This window comes from Pan paniscus, chromosome 4 (genome assembly GCF_029289425.2).
Source record: "Pan paniscus chromosome 4, NHGRI_mPanPan1-v2.0_pri, whole genome shotgun sequence".
NCBI classification, from domain to species: Eukaryota; Metazoa; Chordata; class Mammalia; order Primates; family Hominidae; genus Pan; species Pan paniscus.
In genome coordinates this window covers 36,216,938-36,236,140 of record NC_073253.2, presented here as the reverse complement: position 1 = coordinate 36,236,140, position 19,203 = coordinate 36,216,938, and the positions used below count along the sequence as shown (strand labels likewise).

Below are 19,203 nucleotides of genomic sequence, written 5' to 3'. Positions count from 1 at the left end.
CCCCCGCAGCCGCCCCGCCGCCTCTGAGCAGGACGGGGCCCCACTCACCCTTCCCGGCCGCAGACAGAGCGCGGGCGCCCGGGGGAGCCCTGCAGCGGGCAGCTCCGCAGCAGGAGGCCCCGCAGCAGCTGCGCGCCGGGACGGAGCATGACTAGGCCGAGGCCGAGGGCGCAGGCGCCTGCTCCGAGGCCAGCGGGCAGCCTGAGGCCGCGGGGCCGGCGGGGCGGCGGTCGGATCCTCCCCCCGGGCTGGGGGCGGGCTCCTAGACGGCCGCGCGCCCGAGAACCCGGCGCCCACAGAGCCGCGGCACCATGGCACCTGCTGGACGCCCGGGGGCCAAGAAGGTGAGTTTCGTGCCCTCGATCCTCGCGGAGCTCCTGGCCGCTGGGCTGCGAGCGACTCCGTTCACACCCGGCGTCCATCCGTAGCCAAGCCCTGGGGCCTCGGCAAAACACTTGGACGGGATGGCCCTGAGCCTCGATTTTCCCCTGTCACGGGTTGGTTCGCGTTTATGGAGCCCTTACTCGGTGCCTGGCGCTGCACAGAGTGCTGTGCTCAAGTTATCTCCTCATCTTCACAATTATCCCCATTTCACAGGTGAGGAAACTGAGGCTCGGCGAGTCAGGCGACTAGCTCAGGGTCACGGGTCCAGCCCCGCGGGGAGCGAGGATCAGAAGTCTAGCTTTCGGACTCAGGTCGCGCACACATTTTCTTCCCTCAACCGACCCTCGCCCGCAGCTCTTTGGGCTAATCCGTCCCGGAACTCTTCGGACTGCCCCCTCGCGTTTTGGAAAAGTCAGCAGCCTGGCCAAGCAGCCTGGCCTTGCGAGTCGCCGGCTGGTCTGAAACCAGTCCTGGGCAAGGACGCCCCCAGAGCTGCGGTGCAGGGTGGAGGGTAGGTGGGATTCACTAGCACCCCTCAACCTCCTCTCACCCGGTGGTCCCCAGCTCCTGGCCCCTTTCCTGGTCTGGTCACCAGATGTTGGCTTTATGCCCAGCCATTTCTACGTCGAGTATGTGTGGGGGTGGGAGGAAGGAGTGACTAAGCAAAATTAGGAAGGGCATGAGCTTGGACGAAGGACATCCCCAGGACCCTTCAGAGACCCCCACCCGCTCCAGCCCTGTCATTCAGAATGGGAGGAAGGGAGGGGGGCAGTTTATGCGTGGAAATGTGCACCACCGAGCTATTTATACAAAAAAGTTAGAAACGACCAAGATACTCTGCAATACGGGATTCTAAATAAATTAAGGTTCATCTACTTAAGTTATTAGACAGTTAAATAACTTAGTGTGAGAACCAGCTAAGTGCCTTGGCAATGTTAAGTTGCAAAAGGAAATATATCACAAACTGATCCCAACCATATACAAATATTTATATACACACTGTAAGGAAGAACACAATAATGGTAATAGTTACACAAGATGTGGAATATTGGTTTAAAAAGCATGTTTTAGGATATTTTTTCAGGTTATAAAAGTAAAATGTGAGCATTGAAAGAATACAGTTAATAAAAATAAAGAACATTGTGCTTTTTTCTCTCAACTTTCTCTAATGCTATGTTCATCTTTACAGTTCATTTTTTTAAACGTTTTTAAAATGCCCTGTTTTTGTTCAATGTCTTTGGGGCCTCTACTGTTACAACACCAAGATTATCACACACTAATCCATGTGAATGTGTACCTGGGAGTTAAGGTGTTAATGGGAAGGAACTAATCTCACCTCTCTCCTCAGCTAGCAGGTACATTTTAAGAATTCATTTAATTGCCACAGACAAGACCTCCAATTAGGTCTTAAATCCAAAAGAGCAGTTCTGCTGGCAAATCTAGGAAAAGGGGAAGATATTTTAGACAGACTGGGTTTTTCTGATCACCTCCTACTATACAGTGAAGTTGATCCCCACTGAGTATGAATAGAGATGTCTTGAAGCCAGATCTTAAACCCAGAGGTCTTACGTAGTGATATCTGCAAAAAGGGGGCATAAATGCACCCTAGAGCTCGCTGTCAGATGCAAGGCAGGTTCACTGCCAAACTGATGGGGAGGAGGGAATGAAAATATAAATGTACTGCAAAATTAATTTACAGGGTTCCTTATTTTACATGTTCCTGTCTTTATAATTTTACAGCTGACTTTAGATCGTACTAGTATAATGGTGAGGAACAACAGACACTGGGGCCTATCGAAGGGTGGAGGGTGGAAGGAGGGAGAGGATCAGGAAAAATAACTAATGGATACTAGGCTTAATACCTGGGTGAGGAAATAACCTGTATAGCAAACCTCCAATGACGCACATTTACCTACGTAACAAACCTGCACATCCTGCACATGTACCCTTGAACTTAAAAGTAAAAAAAAAAAAAAAAAAATCTAAAGAAGGGATCATACTGGTATAGTAATTAATTGAGGTAGTTAGAATAGCAGTGAAGGAAGGGCTAAAAGATGCTCTGATCTCAAATCTTGATAACTTAGTTATTTTGCTAATGGCTATGTAGAAAAATGGCAAATTGGCCGGGCACAGTGGCTCACATCTGTAATCCTAGCACTTTGGGAGGCCAAGGCAGGCAGATCATCTAAGGTCAGGAGTTCAAGACCACACTGGACAACATGGTGAAACCCTGTCTCTACTAAAAAATACAAAATTAGCTGGGCATGGTGGCATGCACCCATAATCCCAGCTACTTGCGAGGCTGAGGCAGGAGAATTGCTTGAACCCTGGAGGTGGAGGTTGCAGTGAGCTGAGATCGCGCTACTGCACTCCAGCCTGGGCGACAAGAGTGAAACTCTGTCTCAGAAAAAAAAGAAAGAAAGAAAAGAAAAGAAAAATGGCAAATTTAAAATGGTGGACAAACATCCAGATAACAAATGAAAATGTCCTCCCTTTACTTGGTTTCATGAAGACACAGCCAAAATATATACTACAATTTTCTTAAAACCTACCTAATTGTCTGCTAAAGAGTAACATTTTTTCTTCTAGCATATGCAACACTCCAATTAGTCATGTTTTTCTAGGGGTCATTCCTGGAAGCCCAGTGTAAATTTTTTATGTACCCATTTCTCAATATTAAACTCCTTTCTGCTTAGCCAGAGTGGTTTGTACTTCTGCAGCTAAACTGAACATGGGGAGAAAGCTAGAATAAGCCCCCTCTCTAGTCATGCCATTCGATGGAGATTGAGAGATCATTCAAGCCATATTTGACCTCCCATGTTTGGTTCCATACTGTTAACAGGACTGTCCTGGGAGGCCCTGTGGGAAGATCCTCACATGTCTGCTTTAATTTCTGGTTGCTTTCATTAGATACAGGATTGACCCAGGTAAGGACAAAGACTCCTGTAACCAAGATCAAATTAGCTTCCCTCTTATTCTTTATTGCCTTTATGGCCTTCCAGCCTCCTGGGAAAAGATTGAAGAAAATAATATATCAAGCAATACGGCCAAAATGTGTTTGGGATCTCTTTGTTCCTTGGTATCCAAGGAAGCTCGCTCCTGACACCTTGGGTGGGTCACTTTGTGTGGGGAGTAAGCAAAGGAGAAATAGCAGATGCCAGACACTAGAACAGAAGCAGTTTCTCTCCAAAATCTGTTCCCCCTCCTTCCGAAGGATTAGCGTTGGAGCTGGACACATGGACATTCACTGATGATACTTCCTGGCTTCCCTTGCAGCAAGGTAGAGCCATGTGGCTAAACTCTCACGCAGGAAATGTAAATGTCAATGAGATGAGTCACTTCTAGGTCTGAGCTAAAAACTTTATGATGAGCTTTGCCATACTGTTTCCTCATCGTTTGAGACAGAGTATGAACGTGACTCTGATCCAGTTTCCCCCATGCTGAGGAGGACAGTACCCTAGAGCTGGGTTGGCAAACGCTTTCTGTAAAGGGTCAGATAGTAATAATTTTTAGCCTTGGGGGCCATACAGTCTCAGTGGTAACTACTCAACTCTGCTACTGTAGTGGAAAAGTGGCCATTAGACAATATGTAAATCAATGGGCAGGGTTTTACCTAAGACTGTTTTTACAAAAACAGGCGATGTGCCAGATTTGGTCTGTGGGCTGTCACGTGCTGACCCCTGCCGTAGGGAATGGCAAAGCAATAAGATGAAAGGACCGTGCAATTTGGTGCACACTCTGTAAAAAAGAGTCCCCCACAAACAGTGGCTTTCCTCTTACAGAGGAAAAAGAAACTACTTTTATTTAAAGCCGCTGTTGTGGGGGCCTCTTTTTTACACAGCTTAGTTTTACCCTACACCCAACACGTAGGCCAGTAAGCTGCCTATGTACCCTGCTTGATGTCTCCCGTGGATTCAGGAACTGAGGGGGTTTATGTTGATTTCATAGAACAGATAAGACTAGTTAGAAGAGGCATCTGAGGCTTTTCTCCCTGATCCATTCATTGCTTTGTGTCCAGCTATGGGCAGGCCTGAAATGAACTGGCCTATTATCAATAAAAGGTTGCATCTTCCACTAATGCAGCCTACAAAAGAGGGATCAGGATTGCTGTGGGGGGTTGGGAGGAGTGGGTAGTTTGCATTGCTCAGGGAAGGCATCTCTGAAAAGGTGACACTTGACCAAAGACCAGAAAGCAGTGAGGGGATGACCCTGCAGGCACCTGGGGAGATGTGCTTTAGACCAAGTGAAATGGGAAAAGTTCCCTTATGCCCCTTGCAGGGTGTGTGATGGGGGCGTGGATCACTTCTTCAGCACCCCACAGCTTAAACCCCTAGGGGGAGCATGCAGGTACCCCATGGCAGCGTCTAGGGGTGAATGTTTACAGCTCCTGAAGCCCCAGTGGGTATGTGTTACAGTGTGCTCTTTCAGCTTAGCTGTCCACTGGCAGCTTGTGTTAATCAGCTCAATTAGACCCTCTGCCTTATCGAAAGGACAGAGGGCTTTCTGTATCCCGGGGTTCTTGCCAGTGTACTGGAAAAATTGGATCACACATGGGCTTGGAGAATGAGTGCAAGGTTTTATCGAATGGTAGAAGTAGCTCTCAGCAGATGGATGGGGAGCCAGAAGGGGGATGGAGTGGGAAGGCGGTCTTCCCCTGGAGTCAGGCCGCTCAGCAGCCGGACTCTCCTCTGATTACCCCTGGCCGAATTCCACGTCGTCTGTGTCATTCTGCCACCGATGGCCTGCCAGAGTCTGTGTGTTCTTCTGCCAGTGTGTTCCTCTCAACGTCCAGCTGCTTGTGTTTGTGTTTGCTAGGGTCTTGAGGTTTTTATAGGCACAGGATGGAGGTGTGGCGGGCCAGGGTGGTCCTGGAAAATGCAACATTTGGGCGCAAAAACAGGAGTGCCTATCCTCACCAGGGTCTGTGGGCACAGGCCTGAGGCCTTCCTGTATCAAAAGGAAACGGCACCCCATGGCTAACTGCTCTGAATGGAACCTTTTAGTTAAGTTATGAGTGGGCTAAATAGGAAGGTGGTAAAATAGAAGGAAAAGAGAGTAGGAATTTAGAAGCTAGTCTGATTTTTTACTTACTTAGCTCTGTGATCTTGGGCAAGTAAACCATTCTGAGCCTCAGTTTCCTCATCTACACCTGAGAATAAAAACTGTCTGTCCTGCCTCACTGGCAGAGTTGCTGGGAGTGCCAAATGATAAGACACGTGTGAACACACTGCATGACTACAAAGCGTTGTGTCCACTACCGTTCTGTTCAGTGGCTGACACGAAGAAAAGTTATTTTTCTCACCTAACAAGAGGTCCAGGGGTAACAGCCCATGGCTGCCGCAGCCACCCAAGGATGTCTTAAGAAATCTGCCTCATATGGCTGTCAGATGACTGCTGTATTCCCAGGCATTATGTTGGCATTCCAGCCAGGAAGGAGGAAAATAGACAAGAGGGAAGGCAGTCGGCGTCTATGTCAGGAAAGGAAAACTTTTCCAGAAATCCTCCACCAGCTTCCGTATGTGTCTCACTGGCCAGCACTGTGTCACAGGGCTGCTCCCAGAGGCAAAGGAACCTGGGAATTTTTTGAAAGTTGGGGGCATTGTCCCCCCACACAAAAACAGGGGAGAGAATGCACACTAGGTAGACAACTAGCTGTGTTGTCACAAACATGTTGAAAAGCCAAAATAACTATCGTGGAATCAGCGCTATAAATTGACTCAGATTAAATGTTATTTAAGAATAAATAATCTCAGCCCTTTCATTGTACAAAATAGGAACCTGGATCGGCCAAGAAATATGGTATGCTCAATCTTTCTGAAATATTATTAGAGCACATGATTTTAACAAAACTACAGCTCTAAGAACATAATACCACTTCACCTAAAATTAGAAAATGCTTTTAGGAAAAAAAAAAAAAAAAGTAGAGCGGAGCTTAGGTGCTTTTTTTCTCTTCTTCAGGGTATTTTGGAGCGCCTGGAGAGTGGGGAGGTTGTGATTGGAGATGGCAGCTTTCTCATTACTCTGGAGAAGAGAGGCTACGTGAAGGCTGGGCTCTGGACTCCAGAGGCAGTGATAGAACACCCAGACGCAGGTTGGTGTCCACATCCCCAAGAGTGTCTACCTGAGTGGTATTTTATTTAAATCTGATTGAGAGAAGATCAAGAAAAAAATAACAACTGTTTCAAAGGGGTGTTTTGCTTGCTAAGATTGCCAAGATGTGGAGATAATGGCAGTATGCAGGCGGAAGTATATGGAAGAAAATGACCTCTCTCTCTCATACACACACCTACACACATCACACACCCACCCATCCACACGCCCACACACACTCCTACACACACACATCCATGCACTCACACCCCAACCCCACATCCACACACACCCCACATCCACACCCACACACACCACAAACACACATACACACCCACACAACACACTCTCACACACACCCACACACACTCTCATACACACACACATCTGCATCTTAATGTACAGGCAGTGCTAAAATAGACATCTTAATATTTGTTCCATGAATATTTACCTTGTAGATATACAGAGTTTCCTTAAAACAGCAAAACTGTTCCTGCTTCTGATTCACCCTGCTGACAATGTGCATGGTTAAGTGTAACAGTGTTTATAGTGAGGGTGATTAATGGTAGTCACAGTGTAACAGAGCACAGACAGCCAGGTTCCAGGGTTGGGAGGGCAAGGAAGTCAACACAGTTTTATATCATCCTCCTGGCTGGGAAAAAAAAAAAAAAAAAAAAAAAAGAGCTAGAGGTAAAGAACTATGATGGGATTAGATAGTTACCTGAAATTAAAACTTTAATTCTCTTCTAACTCTTTTTTTGTGTGTTTGTTCTCCTAAATTAAAGTGAGAAAATAAAGCCAAAGAATGAAATGGGTGTAAGAGAACACTAGCTGAGACTGGAACTTTTGATTCACCCTGATTTTATGTATATTCACACAGCGTATCAGATAAACCTAGGGTCCTGTCTTGGTTCTTCCACTGACCAGCTGTGTGACCTTGAACAAGTCACTTGACCTCTCTAAGGATCCACATCTTAATCTGTTTCATGGGGGCACAACATGGGCTAGGTGTGAGGACTCACAAGTTAACCCATGTGAAGTGCCCGCATCATCAGTACGATGGCCATTATGATTGGTGCATCGGACACCCAGAGTTCTGTGGTAGAGCAGGACCAAGTTTTGTTCCTTTGGTGCTTAACAGGATGTTTTCATCTGGCCCAAGAAGAACTTGTTCTTAATGTTAAAAGACCTTTTTGCTAAACTGGGAAGAAAGTGCTGGAATAACAAGAGTAAGGATAAGGGAGGAGGGGCGAAAGTGGTGAAGGAGAGGAAGGAATGACTTTCAGATAGCCAGGAAAAGCTTCCAGACTGCTTTCTGATGTTCCCAAACTGCTTGCTGCTGACTCTGATATGGGTGCCACCCACATGCATTCTGCTTTCTATGAGAAGCTCCTCACTTTACTTTAAGGGCTGCCAATGCTGACTATAGTAGACCAGCTATGTCCTTTACAACACAGGTATAGAATAAACCTCTCTAGACCAAGAGACCAAGGGATAATTGGCCAGTCAGGCCTTAATCTCTGCATGTGACTGCACCAAGTCATTGAGGCCCATCACCAGAACAATACAAGGCTGCTCTAAATAGTACATCCTGCCTATGAATTCTACTGACCTTAATCTATAATTTTTTATTACTACTAGGTTTGAACTGAGGTATGATTGAAGGAGATGGGAGTCAGTGAGCTACTGCTGCTTTTGAAAATGATAGCTTCTGTAATATTTCTTTATTCATTTATTTCAATGTTTAAAACCCAACTACTTTGTAGTTCGTCAACTTCACATGGAATTCTTGAGAGCAGGATCAAATGTCATGCAGACTTTTACCTTTTCTGCCAGTGAGGACAATATGGAAAGCAAGGTAAACGGCAATGGCTGGGTGTGGGGGAGGGAGTCATCTATTAAAAAATAACCTCTTCATGGGAAGCTATGGAATTGATTATGTGTTACTATACTTTATTACAAAGTCCATATAAATATCTATGTATTAATTTTCACATGAAGATATATACTAAATAGGTCGGGCACAGTGGCTTACACCTGTAATCCCAGCACTCTGAGAGGCCGAGGTGGACAGACCACTTGAGCCCAGGAGTTCCAGGTCAGCCTGGACAACATGGTGAAACCCTGTCTCTACTGAAAATGCAAAAATTAGCTGGGTGTGGTGGCAGGCGCCAGTAATCCCAGCTACGCAGGAGGTTGAGGCATGAGAATGGCTTGAACCTGGGAGGTAGCATTGAGCCGAGATCACACCACTGCACTCCAGCCTGGGTGACAGAGCAAGACCTCATCTCAGAAAAAAAAAGAAGTTAATATATACTAAATGAAGTAGCTTTCTCTTCCCATTTAGGTAGAGGAGGGGTCAGGACTAGGGGTAAAATAAACCATTGGAAGGGCATGGCTGTCTTCTTGTGCTATTTTTTATAGAGAAAGCACTTCATAGATGCTCTTTTCACCTTCTCATTTCACACTTTTCTCTTCTGGAGACAGGGAGGCCCTAAAAAACACAACACTGGAGTAGAAATGAGAAAAAATGGGTTTGATATCCAGCATTGCCACCTATTGGCTGTGTGGCTTTGTGTAAGACACCTACCTGCATTGAGCATTGGTTTTCTCTCTGTAAAATGGAGACAACAGTAGTGCTTAAATTCATAGACCTGTTGAGAAGAGTAAGTAAGACCGAGGATGTGAAAGTATTGTGAAATATTCTGCAAATGTAAAATGTTAATACGTGTAAATATTAATGCCCATTAATTCATTCAACCAACCAACATGTACTGAGTACCTGTTACAGTCCATTCTCTATGTTAGACTCAAAGTTGATACAAAGGCATAGACCCTATCTGGAGGTGCAAGGTCAAGTATGGGAGGCAAACAAATAGTTATTAAAATCCAATGTGGTAAGTACAATAATGGAAATATAAGGTCATGGTAACAGAGGAGATTGTACCCAACTCTGCTAGTCTTCTCTGCTTGCATTGAAGAGAGTGGCTTATACTCATCTTACTTGTTTATTGTCCCTTTAGTTATCTTTTATATTTTACCTTCAAACTGCTAGGCTCACTATCTGAACTCTTGCTCTCTAACCTCAGTGGGAAGATGTAAATGCTGCTGCCTGTGACCTCGCCAGGGAAGTGGCTGGCAAAGGTGATGCTTTGGTAGCAGGGGGGATCTGCCAGACATCAATATACAAATACCACAAGGATGAAGCTAGAATTAAAAAACTTTTTCGACAACAGCTAGAAGTTTTTGCCTGGAAAAATGTGGACTTCTTGATTGCAGAGGTGAGGCTAGTATTGGAGGAAAAGGATTGAACCTATTTTGCAAGCATAACTGCAGAGTCTTCACATTTCATGAGGGTATTGGACAACATTCTGCCCTCATTTCTTCCATGTGGATGGTCAAAGGTTTATTTAAATGCATGGTAGTCAAGGCCAACATTCCCTCATTGGTATGCTAGGTTCTCTTGGAGCCAAAGGACAGACCCAAGAGAGGCCTGACCATAGCCTTTTATCTTCTAAGGTCTGGGTGGCTGCAGAAGCTGACTTGGGGGACTCTACAACCTATAAGGAAGCATAGGGCACAGTGCCTCCGGGAGCACCCTCTCCAGAGGGAGAATCCACCCAAGAGGGCACTGCATGTGTGGGCTGGGGACTGAGAGAGCAAGGCCTGGAAGGTGGTGGCTATCCTGGCTTGTCCAGGCCCCACCAATAATGCTCAGCACCCAGTAGTTTCCATAGCCTTCTCCATCCATGTCTTGCTCTTCTTGCCTCTCTGCTTTCACTCAAGCTATGACATGTGAGTTACATTTTGAAGAAAGAATCAGTAAGAATTGGTCATTGATTGGACATGAAGGCCCAGAACATTCTCTTTCCTCCGCTTGCAAAACGAAAGTCCTCATTCCCCATTTCCCAACATAACTGCTACTGCCTGGGGTCATGCCTTCAACCCACAACTTTACTCCAAACAAGAGAATATCCCCTGGCTGGGCGCGGTAGCTCACACCTGTAATCCCAGCACTTTGGGAGGCCAAGGCAGGTGGATAGCATGAGGTCAGGAATTCGAGACTAGCCTGGTGAACAAGGTGAAAGCCCATCTCTACTAAAAATACAAAAATTAGCTGGGCATGTTGGTGGGAGCCTGTAGTCCCAACTACTCAGGAGGCTGAGGCAGGAGAATGGCTTGAACCTGGGAGGCGGAGGTTGCAGTGAGCCAAGATAGGGCACCACTGCACCCCAGCCTGGGCGACAGAGTGATACTCTGTCTCAAAAGAGAGAGACAGAGAGAGAATAGCCCCCACCATTATTCCCCCTAGTGACCCCACTGAACTCTACTGAAATCCTTGCCTCATCCACCTGCCCACGCCTGGCCAACCCCACTGTGAACAGTCATCTGCAGGGACAAGCACAAATTCCACCCTCTGTGCTTTCCAGATGGATGATGACACCACTCTGTTTGTTTAAGAACCCGTCTTTTGATTCTCTCATAATTCCTCACACTGCTTCTGCAGAATTTGTTTCTAACTCAAGAGGGGAGAAACAGGAAGATTTCTGGCTTTTCTTTAGTTGCCTTAAGGTCAGCTTTTCAGCTGTGGCACTGAAGGGGCTTCCTGGGAAGCACCCAAGAAAATGACATGGGTTTACCAGACAAGATGTCCTGTCCACCACTGGCAAAGACAGGGAGTAGCTATTTCTCCTATGCTGTGCCTCAATCTTCTCATCCGGGGAAATGGTACTTCCCTTCCTACTTTATGGAGCACTTATGAATATCTAACTAGAAGTGAATATAAAAGCTCTTTGAAGTATAACACATGATAAGCTACTCATTGTTTCAGAGATTACCCCAGTTTTATAAGAGATGAATCTAAAATTTATTAGCAAAACTTTTCCTCCTTCAAAATTACAAAATTATGATTTTAAATACTCAATTACTTTGAAAACCTCTGGGTGTGTTTTCTTCCTTCTTACTAATAGGCATCATCTCACTGAATCAATGATCCCTGAATGAAAAACTATATGTTATTGTTATAGGAATGAAAATGTTTACTCAGAAAGGTATTCTTTAGTCAGTCTGATAGACACACATTCCTTAGCAAGTTTTATTACGCATATGTTTATATTCTATTTGGTAATTTTTATAACTGTTTTGCTATATTTACCTCTACCATTCAAAATCTGCTTTGTGTTTGGACCAATAGAAAAAGTGACATTTCTCTTAGTATTTTGAGCATGTTGAAGAAGCTGTGTGGGCTGTGGAAGTCTTAAAAGAATCAGATAGACCCGTGGCAGTTACCATGTGCATAGGCCCAGAGGGAGACATGCATGATATAACCCCCGGAGAATGTGCTGTGAGGCTGGTGAAGGCAGGTAATTTGGACCCATACAGTGATACACAGCTCAGTTGTTGCTTACGAAATTTAACAACGTGTGCTTGATATTGTGAGAGCAGTTTGGAAATAGAAGAATGAACTCCAATCAGTTTTCTTATCTGTAAATTGTGGGAGGTGGAGGGGAATGGCTAACCTCTAAGGTACCTTCCAACTATTAAAAAAAAAAGAATAAACAAATAAATAAATAAATAATAAAATGTAAGTGTTATTTCTTTGCACAGGGGCTTCCATCGTTGGCGTGAACTGCCGCTTTGGGCCCGACACCAGCTTGAAGACGATGGAGCTCATGAAGGAGGGTCTTGAGCGGGCAGGGCTGAAAGCGCACCTCATGGTGCAGCCTCTGGGGTTCCACACACCTGACTGTGGCAAAGAGGGGTTTGTGGATCTCCCAGAATATCCCTTTGGTAAGCTCAGGTGCACAGTAAAGGTCCTTGTATTTCTCGTTGTGACAAAATCCAAATGGCTATAATAAATTGTGGCCCAGTTTTACAATAAGAGACTGCATATGACAAAACATTCAGAGTTAACCAAAAATGAGCTATCAGAAGAATGCATCATCTAAAGTTTATAGTTTTTTTAATTGGAAAAACTGCTCATGAGAGCATCCATCATTTGAAAATGAGAACAGTAACAGAAATGCTGTTAACTATTGTGATTCAGGACTGGAGTCCAGAGTTGCCACCAGATGGGATATTCAAAAATACGCCAGAGAGGCCTACAACCTGGGGGTCAGGTACATTGGCGGGTGCTGTGGATTTGAGCCCTACCACATCAGGGCAATTGCAGAGGAGCTGGCCCCAGAAAGGGGCTTTTTGCCACCAGCTTCAGAAAAACACGGCAGCTGGGGAAGTGGTTTGGACATGCACACCAAACCCTGGATTAGAGCAAGGTAAGCATTTTTAAATTAACATTCTTATTATTTTCCTTTAATCTCATTTTATTTATTGTTGTAAATGTCATGCATGCACATGACAAAAAGTATAGAAATGTATAAAGTGAAAAGTAAAAATTATCCCCTTCCTGATACCAGCTCCATTCCCAAAATTGTCTTTAGTCCATTCGGGCTGTTAGAACAATACCATAAACTGGGTGGCTTATACACAACAGAAATTTCTTTCTCAGTTCTGGAGACTGCAAAGTCCAAGATCAATGTGTCAGCAGATTCAATTTCTGGTGAAGGCCTTAGAGATGATGAAGGCCATCTATAAGGAAGCAGGCATTCCTTATAGATGATACCTTCTTGCTGTGTCCTCACATGGTAGATGGGGCACCACAGCTCCCTGGGGCCTCTTGTCTTTTTTGTTTGTTTGTTTGTTTGTTTCTGAGATGGAGTCTGGCTCTGTTGGCCAGGCTGCAGTGCAATGGCACAGTCTCGGTTCACTGCAACCTCTGCCCCCCAGGTTCAAGTAATTCTGCCTCAGCCTCCCAAGTAGCTGGGATTACAGGCGCCCACCTCCACATCCGGCTAATTTTTGTATTTTTAGTAGAGACGGGGTTTCACTATGTTACCCAGGCTGGTCTCGAACTCCTGACCTCGTAATCCGCCTGCTTTGGCCTCCCAAAGTTAGAGTGGGGCCTCTTTTCTAAGGGCACTAGTCCCATTCATCAGGGATGCATCCTCATAACCCAATCACCTCCCAGTGGCTCCACCTCCTAATATCATCACGCTGGTGACTAGGTTTCAACATGTGCATTGTGGGGACACAGACAATCAGACCATGGCACAGAGGAAACCTGTTTGTCATTTGTGTTTTGAAATCTTGTACCTCTATTTCTTTTGTCATCAGTTTTAAGTGGTAACTATTGATAACCCTTTATGAAAGCTGAGGGATTTAAATCACATAGGCTTCCCCTTTTCCCTGTTCTCCTTTTTCCAGTTTTGATTCATTATACTTTTATTTCTTCTGTTGGATATCTTTCTAAGTTAAAATTATATATTTAACCACCTGTTTCTTAGTTCATCAATATAAGGCAGCAATCTCTTGACTCCACTCTCTGTAAAATAAGAATAGATTCCCCTCTGCTTCTTTCCACCTTCCCTCTCTCATCTACCCCTTGGTGTCTTTAAGTTTTACCATCCTTTACTATCATCAAGGTTTATAACCATTTTGTTCTATTCTGTAGTTATAATTGTCTTTCAAGCTTTCTCTGTAGGTTGATCCTAAAAATATAAAATCAGTGAATAACATTTACAATATTATTATAATTGTTATATTAAACAAGCAGGACTCATGAGACATAATTAGAATTCACTTTTATTTTTGTCTCCCTCTATCACTTTAAACCTACTCAATGAATTCCTTCGTTTGTTCCTATTTGAAAATACTGACAAGCTCTAGAACTTCTCTGGGTGCTCTTAGGCAATGGGAAGTTCCATAATCACTTTATTTCACAGATAGTCTCAGTTCAGTAATTAAAAGTGTTTAGGACTGGGCACAGTGGCTCACGCCTGTAATCTCAGCACTTGGGGAGGCCGAGGCGGGTGGATCACCTGAGGTCAGCAGTTCAAGACCAGCCTGGCCAACATGGCAAAACTTCATCTCTACTAAAAATACAAAAGTTAGCCTGGCGTGGTGGCGGGAGCCTATAATCCCAACTACTCGGGAGGCTGAGGCAGGAGAATCGCTTGAATCCAGTGGGGTGGAGGTTGCAGTGAGCCAAGATTGTGCCACTTAACTCTAGCCTGGGCGATAGAGCGAAACTCCATTTCAAAATGAACAAACAAAAAAAAACCAAAAATAAAAAATAAATAAAAGTGTTCAGGTTCATGTCAAATCAAAACTCAGAGCATGTTTGAAACTTGAAGCTTCTCCCTTTGTCCAGCAACAGCCTTCCACAGACAGGAAACCAGGAGAGGCCAGCGTGCTGCTTCTCTTTCTCTGTTATGCTCCCAACCTTCCCTTCCCATCTTGCTACCATGGTTTCTGGCCTCCTCAGATTCAAAGTAAGAAGAGAGAGGATGGATAAAGGAGTAAAACTGTTGTTGCTTGCCTGGCACCCTGATAGGAAGCCGGCATCCTCTGACCCTGGCAGATCTTTGTGAGCACGCTCATGGGTCTTCAGAGGCTCCCACTGGAAACTTTTGTCTGTACTTCTCATGCCACAGGCATTTTTCTGACTGTGACTTCTGCCTCAGACAGTGGCTTTTTCAACCAGGTCACTCCAGATATACTCTGATTTGGGGGTCCTATTGTCCTCCTTGGTAATTCTCTTGGGCCAGATTTTAGATAGTTCAGGCTGGCTCTCTCACTCTCATTAGGCTCAAAACAGCTTTCACCCTTTCTGCAGACAAGCCATGAGAGTGTGGTCTGACCCCAATTTAACAGCACCCCTTTTGCCCACAAGCAAAGTAGCTGGCCCATTGTTCTCTTGTGGTCCAGATTTTCCAGGGGAGAGTCAAGTGAGTCATCTGGCTGGTTTGTGGCCACTTCCTTTTAACTTCTGTGCAGTGTCTGTCTTGCAACTCCCCTTGATACCTAAAATCCATCATGCCTTGGTGTTTCCAGTCAAACTTCCAATCTAATACTCTGTTGCAGGAATAATAGAAAATTGTTGCATTTAGAAAAACGTTCACTGCAGAACAAAGTAGTATGCATGGGACCATGGATAAAGAGAAATAATCCTATTTACAAAACTTGAGCTACTTGTTGGAGAATGTTCCAAGCATCAAGGTCAAATGAATTTTCTTCTCTTGCATTCCCGTGGATATATTGTCCAAATCCATGCCATATTTCAATTTGCTTCATACTTGGTCTGACTTTCTTTGTATAGCCTTTGGTTTTCTAGGGATTTCTGATTAACTTCCTTTTCCATTGTTGAAAGAAAAATAACAGGGCTTCACTTTCCCTGAGGTCTTATAATTTCTAAATTATATTGTTTGTTACAGTAAATCACTTTATTATTGAAGGCATTTTTCTTGAGGCCCCAAGAAAATTACTGTTCTGTTATGGATCATTGTATTTCACACACACACACACACACACACACTCATACTCTGTCTCTCTCTATCTCTCCATATAGATAGACAATCTTTTGTGTATATGTGTGTGTGTATATATATATATATATATATATATACACATATGTATGCATATCTGTTGATATAATTCCATCCCCCTTCCATCTTCTAGAACTAGTCACAATCTCTGCTGTCCTCTCTGTTCAGTACTCTCATGTACTTCACCCATTTTGTGCTTATTTATTCATTTCAGTGGGATTTGAAAGTCTTCATTTTTGAATTGGAAAAACTTGCCTAATGCAAATTTACTTAGGTTGTAAAAGTAGGCAAGAATCACTTAGCCAAAACTTTCTTCTAGGAGATATGGATATTTACCAGAGAAGATGGTTTGTATATGTGTCATACTTTTTAAAAAGTATTAAATATAAATATAATTAAAAGGTGAGGAAAACATACTTTGGTGATGATTAAAATAGTTTAAATAAGTGAGTAGTTTATTTAATTATCATCTGCTAGGAATCCTTAAAATTCATTAGCTATTAGAATTAAAACATTATTCTATAGACCAAAGCAAGAAGACACCCTTTGTACCCTGACTCCCAAACCTACTGATATTCACAGAAATTTATGATTACACAATAAACACTAGATTTCTGACATCTCATCATCCAAAAATATTGATTTATTCATTGTTTTGTAAGTAAAGTGGAAAAAACGATAAAAATATATTTATCAGAAAGGGCTGCGACCAGGGACCTTTGTACTCTTCTTCCTTTGTCTAACAACAAGAAACAAATATTGGTAAAGTAATTTGTAATATTTTCTTAGTTACTTTTTGGAGAATTATACTTTGACTCATTACATTAAAAACTGTTCTCGTATTCTTCTCATTACATTAAAATTGATAGAGTTAGAAGGACTCTGTTAGAAATTTCAGAATAAATATAATTCATAAAAGTATGTGAAATTTAAGGCTGGGCATGGTGGCTTACACCTGTAATCCCAGTACTTTGGGAGGCCAAGGCAGACGGATCACTGGAGCTCAGGAGTTTGAGACTAGCCTGGGCAACATGGGGAGACCCTGTCTCTACTAAAAATACAAAAATTAGCCTGGTGTGGTGGTGCACGCCAGTAGTCCCAGCTACCTGGGGGGCTGAGGCAGGAGGATTGCTTGAATCCAGGAGGTCTAGGCTGCAGTGAGCCAAGATTGTGCCACTGCACTCCAGCCTGGGCAACAGAGCAAGACCCTGTCTCAAAATAAAAAGTATATGAAATTGAAATACGTTGTCTTTTTCTGAAAGGTGGTATGAAACCTAATGATTGTTATTGAAATGTAAGAAAGGCCCCTGGCATTAATGGATATGGACACAGTTTTCCGTCTGTATGTTAAAACGAAAGTTCTGCTTTAGCCTGATTATCCACCAAGTTTTGACTGTGTGTGTGTGTGGGGGGGGGGGGTTATATACATATACATACATATATACATATATGACATATTGGACTTATAGGTAAGACTGTTAATTAATTAATTATGTATATATTAAAACACAGGGCTCGAAGGGAGTATTGGGAGAATCTGCTGCCAGCTTCAGGCAGACCTTTCTGTCCTTCGCTGTCAAAGCCAGACTTCTAAGGAGTAGTGAAAGAAAACCCTGAAATAATAGAACAGGAAAAAGTTGCCCTCAAGCCTGACCTGGAACCGTTCCTCGCCTTCATCCTCACCATGCCCTGCTATCTCCAGCTGCTGAGCAGCTGAGGTGCTGCAGCCCCTTCCCTTCCAGCCCACAAGTGTGTGCATATTGAGCTCCTGCTGTGGTTAAGCACTGCAACAGACTCTACCAGAGATGCAAAGAGAAGCGAGAGAGGCACCTTGTTCTCCAAGAACTTACTGTCCAATAATGCTGTGGTGCATTCCTTTGAAGATCATGAAGAATAGCCAAACTTGTCTTTGAGGGTGAATTTGACACTTTAAAATAATCAGAAGTCACTGAGACCCAAAGCTAGTGAACAATTCAAGTGACTAAGCTAGATACTTGAGGATGATAGAGCAACACTAAACTAAAGCAATGAGTCTGCTTTTTTAAATGATTTATACAATGACTCCAAAAGCAATCCCAAAGAAAAGATGTAAAGAATGTTTTGAGCAATGGTAGGATTATTGAAATAAATGTTTAACTATCCAAAGTGATTACTTTCAAAGATGATTTTTACTTAAAGATATTAGGTCTGGCCAGGCGAAGTGACTCACACCTGCAATCCCAGCACTTCGGGAGGCCGAGGCGGGCGGATCACCTGAGGTCAGCAGTTCAAGACCATCCTGACCAACATGGTGAAACCCTGTCTCTACCAAAATACAAAAATTAGCCGGTCATGATGGCGGGTGCCTGTAATCCCAGCTACTTGGGAGGCTGAGGCAGGAGAATCGCTTGAACCCAGGAGGCGGAGCTTGCAGTGAGCCAAGATCAGGCCATTGCACTTCAGCCTGGGTGACAGAGTGAGACTCCATCTCAAAAAAAAAAAAAAGATATTAGGTCCTAGAATTTTTAAAATGTGTCTTCATAATCATAGGTAGCTAGGTTATAAACTATTTAAAGACAAGATCACGTGATAAGCTTATAATCTTCTCATAATTCCCCTTACTTAGCATTGTGTTAGACATACTAATAGGTGCACAGTGAAATACTTATTGTTGATCGTTTAAAAATAAAGTTTTAGAAAACCTTTTCAAAAGTCAGAGTTTAGGCCAGGGGCACGGGCTGACACCTATAATCCCAGCACTTTGGGAGGCCAGGGCGGGCAGATCACTTGAGGTCAAGAGTTCAAGGCCAGCCTGGCCAACATGGCAAAACCCCATCTCTACTAAATAAAATAGAAAAATTATCCAGGCATGGTGGTGCATGCCTGTAATCCCAGCTACTTGGAGGCTGAGGCATGAGAATTGCTTGAACCTGGGAGGCGGAGGTTGCAGTGAGCTGAGATTGCCCCACTGCAATCCAGCCTGGGAGACAGAATTCAAATCTGTTTTGGTCTAATATTTTCTTATGTTTGTGTTATTTCATGTGTGCCAGTTTCTCTTTTTTTCACAACAATTTATCAATTTGTGGCAATAAAATTAAAAATGATTTACCTTTTGTAGTGTTTGAATGTTGAAAATGTCATGAACATTCTTTGGAATAATACTAGCAAATATTTATTACTCACTATGTCGCAGGCTTTGTTCTAAAGATGATCTCATCTACATATACCCCCCAACAGGGATTCAAAATTAGATAGTGTTTAACACAGTAGTTTACAGGTAAGGAAACTGAAGTTTAATGAGGCTAGGTAACTTGCCTGAGGTCACACAATTGGTAAATGTGAAATTAGTAAATTTGGATTTGAACCC

The 19,203-nt window shown here is 43.7% G+C and overlaps 2 protein-coding genes across 3 annotated transcripts in view; one reads left to right on the top strand and one right to left on the bottom strand.

Moving 5' to 3' along the window:
• DMGDH (dimethylglycine dehydrogenase) overlaps positions 1-205 on the bottom strand; it is a 72,442-nt gene extending 72,237 nt beyond the window's left edge. Inside the window, exon 1 of one of the 2 annotated variants that reach the window (XM_003805049.5) lies at positions 49-205. In XM_003805049.5, the coding sequence (XP_003805097.1) occupies positions 49-149 (101 nt within the window). In that variant the 5' untranslated portion in view covers positions 150-205. The remainder of the gene's footprint in view (positions 1-48) is intronic. The other variant, XM_063604199.1, reaches the window with a different exon arrangement.
• BHMT2 (betaine--homocysteine S-methyltransferase 2) lies at positions 195-18,949 on the top strand. Its single transcript, XM_034959912.3, has 8 exons — positions 195-344; positions 6,343-6,475; positions 8,241-8,332; positions 9,564-9,755; positions 11,690-11,837; positions 12,082-12,264; positions 12,521-12,749; positions 17,370-18,949. Exons 1-8 carry the CDS (start codon positions 312-314, stop codon positions 17,449-17,451), a joined length of 1,092 nt encoding a protein of 363 aa, XP_034815803.1. The 5' UTR covers positions 195-311; the 3' UTR covers positions 17,452-18,949.
• The last annotated feature ends 254 nt before the right edge of the window (positions 18,950-19,203 follow it).

Coding starts and splice junctions, on each gene's coding strand:
- BHMT2 (XM_034959912.3), top strand. CDS start 312: ATGGCACCTGCTGGACGCCCGGGGGCCAAGAAG. Junction 345..6,342: donor GACGCCCGGGGGCCAAGAAG/GTGAGTTTCGTG, acceptor TCTCTTCTTCAG/GGTATTTTGGAGCGCCTGGA. Junction 6,476..8,240: donor GATAGAACACCCAGACGCAG/GTTGGTGTCCAC, acceptor ACTACTTTGTAG/TTCGTCAACTTCACATGGAA.